General features: G+C 42.5%; 1 protein-coding gene across 2 annotated transcripts in view; it reads left to right on the top strand.

Annotated features, from left to right (window-relative positions):
* Positions 1-8207, top strand: part of RPS6KC1 (ribosomal protein S6 kinase C1) — a 124471-nt gene that overhangs the window by 109288 nt on the left and 6976 nt on the right. For both annotated transcript variants that reach the window (XM_018556206.1, XM_018556285.1), the window contains 2 exons: positions 3785-3867; positions 7630-7725. In XM_018556206.1, coding sequence (XP_018411708.1) covers positions 3785-3867; positions 7630-7725 — 179 coding nt within the window. The remainder of the gene's footprint in view (positions 1-3784; positions 3868-7629; positions 7726-8207) is intronic.

The following is an 8207-nucleotide window of genomic DNA, read 5'->3' as shown; positions in this document are numbered from 1 at the left end:
CCCCCCCCCACCCAATAATTTTTCCTGTTTTGGTTCATGATTGCCTTATACACTTTGGCAGTCTGCCTACCTCCTATATACCCTCCCCACTCTCTTCCTTATGGTTATAAGACTTGCATGTTTTTGTTTTGTTCTTCACTTAGCTATCTATGTAATATCGAAAAAAAGAAGACAAGGACTCCGCAACATCCAGAAAACAATGTCTGATTGCCGTGTTCTCGAACCTTGTTGTTTTGTCATCTATGTACTCGAATGCTGTATTGTTACTTTTTGAAACAATGATACCAAATATTTAAAAAAAAATTATTAGGTATATTTATAAAGCAATAAATCTGATATGATATTCATTAAACATTTACTACAGGTGAATCATTCTGGTGTTTTACATGACAGTGGTTTATTCTCCATTAGTGAATGTTTGGTGAAAGTTACTTTGACTATTTTATAAATATGCCTCTATGTGTTTTCTTTAGAGCTGAACTCCAGGCTCTCACTCTCATCCTCCCAACTGATGGCTGAGTTAAATACTCGCCAACATGCGTGGTCACCTGACACTCTGGGCCCCTGCCTTTTCTATTATTTCCTTAGGGGAAGGCCCTTCTTTGGGTGTCCACATTACTGCCTGGGTGATGTGGATAGTTCCTATGGGCTGTCTAGAATCAGCACCGACAAGGGACATGGACGATGGACTTGGATGAATGTGAGTATAAAAAAGGATTCTAAAGGTACATCACACTATAACAGGGAGTAAGGCCTGGTCCACACCTTCGATTCCTGTGAACGCACCCCATCAATTCTAGTGGGGTCATATATGCGCGGGAAAAAGGCTCCTGCACTATTTTATGTGACACGCGGAAACCATGCGACTTGCCATCCGTGTTTGGGAAGCCATTAGAAACTAATGACACCGCAAATGCGTTTCTCGGAATGCGCAGAGGAGGAGGGAGAACTTTGCCCAGAGATGGGCTTTAAATGGATTGTCCAAAGGAGACAAGTAGAAAGCTGACATTGGGTTATAAAGGGAACCTGTCAAGTTACCAAAAGTTAACAAACTGCTACTCTGTACCTACAGGCAACCTTTGCTCCCTGCAAGTACCTTTACTATTCTGAAAATCTATCCCTGACCCTAGACACACACACTTCCCAAAGGCTTCTGCTTCAGCTAGGAGCACTACTGTGTCTGCCACCTTTCAACAATCCAATGTGATCACCTCAGTGGCCAGTAGAATTTATCCCAGAACCCGAGTGTTGCAAAACCACAGTACTTATCATTATGATGCCAAATAGAATAAAATAGACAGCCACTGCTCGTCTTCATGCAGCAGCAGATGTTCAGGCTGTTGGGGGGCAAACCTTTACTAAAATGCTTCCTGGAACCACATCAGAGAGGACTGATATCCGCATGTGTCACCTAGGCATCTGATTTGAGACCACTGGTTGAGAGCATTCCAGGAATATCTTCCACAATAGCTCCCTGCAGTTGATCTTGCAGTCTCTAGCTCCAAGATGGAGAATGGCACAACCAAGATCTCTTCTTTTTGTCTCAAACATGTCAGTGGAGCTGTGGTGCCTTTACTTTGCAATTTTGAGTTCGTTTTTTATGAGAATGTTGCTATACTGCGTACTGATCATAGGGCTTTGTGTTTATTCCCTAAATGCATGTTGGTCCACTAGAAGATTGGTAGGCTGTTAATAGTTTTTTGCTTTGGATGTATTAGTGTTTTCCCACCTAAGATACCCAGTGTTTCTTCCATAATGCCACTTGCGCAGCGTTACATGACAACGTGTATTAGTACCTGCATTGTTCAGAGTACTCAGAGCGACAATGCAGCAAACAGAGCAGGGTGGCTGTGCAACTAATAATCCTTATGTGACATGCTGGCTTAAGACAGTGATGGAAAATGACTTGAAAAAATGGAAGTCATGTCAAAAGAGCATCTGAAATCTAAAGACAAGGAAGATGTTACATTATCATTACAGAGACATCTGGTGTATGGGAGGCTGTGTGTGTGAGGGGCAATTCCTACCAGGAAAATGTGTCTCTTACTGTCAGTACAAATGTCATGTTATTATGTGCTAAGGTGACCCACAAGTGGCATGAATTGCCCAAGCACTGGGCTAAATGACATGTTTGTTAATGGCAAGAGACATTCCTACCAGCTACTAAGAATTCTAAAACAGTACAGCCTGTTAACTCTTTTGTGAGGAATTTCCATAGATCTGTAAGCAAAGCAAGTTAATATAGCCAAGACAAGAATCTGAACCGGACAGCATGGCACATGGTACAGCCCCCACTGATCTCTTCATAGGCATAATATGGTACCCTCAGTTAAATTGAGCATACATGTTTATGATGCGGCTGGAAAGTACAAGGTTGCCTGAGGGTGCTTTTATCATGCATGCAACTCTAATCAATCTCTTGTAATTAACATTTTTACACACACACACACACACACCACACATATTCTTTAATAGACAAGTAGATAATTAAAGCCAATTGAACTATCAGTTAAAATCCGCTAAATACATTCCACGTGCATAAAAAGGTGCTCAATGTCTTACAGTTCATTATCTTTGGAAGCAACCAGTCTGTGTTGAAAAGCCTGCCCCCTGTTAGCAGCTGCATAGTGGGACTCTTGCTTGCTATGTGGAAGCAGTGGTCTCTCTGCAGAGGTCTAACATGCCCCCTACTGGGATGGCCCTATAGCTCTACAATCAGCAAAGTTCATGCTCTCTGCTGATTGGAAAGGTCTGGTGGCTCTTACCCAGCAAGGGGCATGTTGGACCTCTGTGAAGGGACCCACTGCTTCCCCACAGATTGCAAGGGCTGCAGATTGCTGGTAGGGGTCTGGCTTTTCTCCTCAGGCTGTGGCTGCTTTAGAAAAACAAACCAACTAAAAGGATTGCCCACCTTTTGTTTTGATGCACCTAAAATGTATTCAGCCAAGGTAAACTCTTAGTTCAGTTGGTCTTCAAAGGAAACTTGTGATGAGAGAATCATGGAGGCTGCCTTTGCTGATCATTCTTTCTGAAAATGCTAGTTTCCGAGTTGTCATGCTAATGAATTGGCATCAGCCCCTCTTGTGTCACTGACCAAGAACAAGTATAGAGATAAGGAAGTGTTATTTACAGCATGCTTGTTCCTGCTTCCCAGCAAGGCACTAAGCAATACCAGAAGAATGCCTGTAATGGCAGCCCTTGTACTTCTTTCATGATAGGAGAGCCTTTTTTTGTCTCAAATAATAGTTTATTGAACAAGAGGAAAATAACTTGATACAATGCAGATTAATGCACGGTAATGAGTGTGAGTGATTACAAACGCAATCATGATCAAGATAACAACCGCTCTGCTACAAGGCATGAAGGGTCATGTTAAGTAATTTAACTGGCAGGGAAGGAAGGTACATTGGTGAGCTTATTGATGGGAAATGTCAGGGTGGGTGTCACTCCTGTGGGCAGGTGCACTGCTAGTTGAAGGAACGGATCTGCAGGCTCTGAATGAGCTGTCACCCTCCTTATGGTGGGACACTGTATAGCACAGCAAGGATTGGTAGATCATAGTGGAATGTGAAGGTAGGTCTAGCTATTTTTCCTCTGTGTTTCTAGCTGTTTGCCTGGAATTGCCCATTAAATTAATAAGGCCGATTATCAATCTGCAAAGAGCAGTAACCTATAGAAAACATTTGTTTAATTTCTGCATGTTGTATATTCCAAACTGCTAAAAGGTGAGATCGTGGGACTCAAGTTTGTTTTTTAATACTAATGATGCTGTTTTTGTTTGCAGAAGTTGGAAGCATAGCTGAGGAGACCGAGGCTTGTGACTGGTGGAGTCTAGGTGCCCTTCTCTTTGAATTGCTCACAAGGAAGGTATGTGTCTCAAAATAAATCTATTGACATCCTTTTTTTTGTAGTTTTGACCACAACTAAAAACAAAAAAGTTTATGCTTTGGATACTCTTTAAGGTGTGTTTCTTAATGCAAGCAAAGGGGTATGAAGGGGCCATAAAGCTAGATCTGGTTTCATTAACCAAGGCTGATACAGTAAACTCCTCCCCATTATCCGCCATTCAAGCAACCGGCACTCTCAAGCAACCAACAAAAAAAAAACATATGTTCTCGATTCTTTTGTTTTTTTTCGTCAGTGGATTGATGCACATAAAAAAATTGTTGGTTACTTGGTGCACACTAAAATATTTTATTTGCAACTAAATTTATTTAGTTGCTAACTAAATTCTTTGTGTACATCTTGCTGCCGGCCAGCGGCTAGATTCCACAGTCGGCAGCAGAGTGTGGACAATGGGGAGAAATAGCCAGCCTGTTGTTGGCTATTTCAAAATGGAATAGCAGGCTGGCTATTGTGCCCACCCACTGAACAGAGAAGCGAACTTGAGAGATAACTCTCTCAGGTTTGCTTCTCTGCTCAGTGGGTGGGGTTTCATTTGCCAGCCTGCTATTGGCTATTGCAATTTGAAATAGCTAATAGCAGGCTGGGTATTGGAACCCCGCCCATGGAGCAGACCTTGGAGAAAACTTTCTATCTCAGGTCTGCTGCTTTGCTCAGTAGGCAGGGTTTCAACAGCCAGCCTTCTATTGGCTATTTCAAATTACAATAGCCAATAGCAGGCTGACTATTGAACCTGCCCACTGAGCAGAGGAGCGGACCTGAGAGGGGTGCCACGGGGAAGTTGTTGCTTAAGAGTTACTATTAACTCTCAAGCAACCAGAAACTACAGTTATCTGACACCTACTGATCCCTGTGGGTGTCGGATAACTGGGAGTTTACTGTAATAGGGCAGGAAGAGTTATGAAAATCCCTATACTGTAACAAGGAGTTCCCTTGTTTTTACCTTCTACCAGTAACAAGGAGTTCCCATGGTTCTCTGCTACCATAAGCTCTACATTGCTGGCTTTGATGTCAGCTGAGTCTTCATGAAGTGTAATTGAAGGCTCCTCTGATATCATTGCTCTGTCACATGACCTGGAATCGGAGCACCACGGCACCTACATTTAACATCTGACACGTATGTTTATGGATGCTTTTATACTCTTACCCTCCTCGCTAATTCCTGCCTCACTAAAGAAAGTAGACCTTGCTTTAGAATTAGGTCACCTTTAATACTTTTCTGTAACAATGCCTTTATGTGATCTACAATGGCAGCTGATTATGACAGTAACCCAGCAACACAGAGTTAAATAATAGTGCTTGGAAAGCATTTAGGATAATGCATAGGAAGTGTCTTACGCTAGACTTTTCAGATTTCAGCTGTACAAGCAGGTTCCTTGCTATTCCTGGGTTACCTCTAACATATAGGGAACGGAAGATGAAAGGTAAGGTTACCAGATTTATGATGCTTACGGTTTCATATTTCTATTTTTGTGGGGATTTTTGTCCTCCTCTTAAAATAATTTGATTGCATCTACATATATGGTGACATGTATGCTCGCTGAATGGCACCTGTATATGTGTGGTGGAATTCTATAGTCTTTAAACAAATATGTGGAGATTAGTGTTGTAGAGTGGAGATGAGCAAGTATTAGAAAATCCACCACACTATGAATTTATGGTATTTGATTTTTCTGGTATATAAGTCAATTGGTGGTACAGTGAGCCACTAACCTGTTCACCAAGAGCCGATTGGGCAGTAGGGCTCACTCCATAGTCTGGGCTCAGAGAGAATATGGGCACCCTTCCCCTGGGTAGATACAACGGGGATCCCTCTTTTACCATTACAGGGGACATTGGGTAAGAAATTCCACCCCTCTGACCCCAGTGGTCTTAAATAGAAAAATGATACTACCTTATTTGATGCTATCCTAAAAATCAAGTATAGTACTTTCTTATTAGGGCAATGCTGTCACATGGTAGGGCCCTTTAGCACTCTTCTTAAAGGAAAGTGAATTTAAATAAAAATGTAATGTATTGCAGCTTACCAGACTGTACATGTGTTGTCTGCATTAGTTTCCTTTTTTTTTTTTTTTAGTTCTTAGTCCTTTATTTTCATCTGGTGACTTTGCCAACAACATTCCTCCTTTCCTAGGGTGACTGTACTCACTCACTGTACTGTATCTATGGAGGAGCAGGGTTGTCACCCTAATGCAAAAAGTATATTAGGATTACAGAACACCTCCTCTTTCCTCATCTCCATTACATGGTGCAGTGCTTTGTCGTTCCCCGAAGATAGCTGGGAAAGCGGATCACATTGTGATTTCAGTTCAGTACACAGAGTCAACAGGTATTTTTCTGTACCTTCAAATATTATATTTATTCCTAAAAAAAGAAAATGAATGCAGCCACCACATCTATGGACTGGTAATCTGCAATATGTGACATTTTTATTTTTGGGTTTAGGTATTGTGACATAAGGAAAGGGGAAGTCATCGAGGGGCGATATATTTCCCCTCGCTTTCTATCCTATGTACAGGACTAGCGGAACCCAGACCAGGTTTTCGGGTTGACTATGGGTCTGAATAATCCAGCTCGGGTTTTGTGTCTCTCACCTGTATTGTAAATTGCTTAATGATTGATTATCCAGGTGAGATAAAAGGGGAAGGCTGAAGCATGATGTTGCTCTGGCCTGGGACTCAGACAGCATTCTGAGAGAGCCGCAAGTTGGATGGTTGTGAGTAAAAGGTTGCTGAAAGTACTTTTGTTTTGTGAGGTGGCTGAGATAAGCTCACCACCTGGTAGAGAGAAAACCTGCCTGTTTAGTCAGAGCCTGAAAGGCAAGGATTTGTTTTCTGTTCTATTTTGTTTGATTGCAACCTTTTAAATAAAAACTGACTGCTAGTCAGATAAAAGAAAAACTTTGCTGCCTGGACTACCTTTTTCCCAGGGAAGGTGATCCCCATTTGAGCTACACCCCACAGTATGCTTTAACTACCTCCGGGCCGGCCGTTGTAAAAAAACTCTCTAGATCTGAGAGGCGTCTGTAGGCGTCCGCTCAGACACGCCCCCTCGCGCGTTGCTGGGCGCGCGCGAGCGGGAATTGCCCTATATTTAAAAACATGTGTCACTCTCCAGCTTCAGAAGCTGGAAAGAAGCTGATGGAGCAGATCTGTGCTTCATCAGCTTCTTTTGGGGGGTCCTAGGTGACATTAGGGGTCTTGGAGACCCCTGATGCCTCCATAAAGAGGACCTGTCACATATTTTGCTATCACATAGGGGTTTTTTATTAGCCCCAGTATGTGATAGCAATAAAGTTTAGTGAAAAAAAAAATGAAAGTACCCCCACAAAATGTTTTTTAAAGTTACACATAAAAAAGAATAAAAAAACAAAAACATGTTTTAAAGTCCCCACCCATACATGCAAACATGCGTCGGGTGCGCATACGTGCAAAAAAGACAATTGCGCCCATTACGCCGCACATGTTACATATCGCAGCGAACGTCACAGTGAGTCCTGCCATGTGAATGACCGCAGGCTGAATGAAAGAAATCTATGTGTGTATGGCCAGGTTCACATTGCGGTTGTGCCTGGTGGACAGGGCTGGGAACACAGATGCAGAGAGCTCACTGACTGAGAGATGACAGAAAGGCATGTACAATATACAGTATATCAGAAGTGTGTGTACATGTAATATTATCTCATGTATGGCATTTGTAAAGCTTAGTGTGAACTTGCTTTTTCAGGCATTGGTTGATTGTCACCCAGCAGGAATCGGCACTCACACGTCGCTCAATATGCCGGAGTGTGTGTCTAAAGAGGCCAGGTCCCTCATTCAGCAGGTAATGTGGCGATAACCCCAATAACATTGGATATGACTGTTTACTACTAGCTAAAGAGAATAATCTTAAACTAGACCCAAAGTGAAAATTTGTTGTGTTACAGGGAACATCTAGACACGTTATTTGTGCCTAAGCAGTTCCTTAAAACTCTGCCTTTGAAATGAATTCCTTCTGAAAAATACCAGTGCTCTTCCTGGCTTCTCATGAACTGTGCCCACAGCCTCATCTCCCCTGTGAGATCACCTAAGGCATTGCAACCTCTGACTGCTTATCTTGCCAGATATGGAGTGAGATTTGGTGATGTCACTACTATGCCGCTCACTGTTCTCCTTACAGGAGAGAAAGCTGTACCTGAAGCCCTGTAGTGCAAGGATCACCATGCTTCTGTTTTATTCATTCTGTGGATCTGTGCTTTCTGTATCCGTTCTGCTGCTTCTTGATCATTTCCTCACTAGTCATCAGATCACAAGTCATCAGGAAGG

This window comes from Nanorana parkeri, unplaced genomic scaffold, assembly GCF_000935625.1.
Source record: "Nanorana parkeri isolate BGI_ZX_2015 unplaced genomic scaffold, ASM93562v1 scaffold1, whole genome shotgun sequence".
NCBI lineage: Eukaryota > Metazoa > Chordata > Amphibia > Anura > Dicroglossidae > Nanorana > Nanorana parkeri.
Note: the sequence above shows the minus strand (reverse complement) of the source record. Positions and strands in the feature narration are given on the sequence as shown.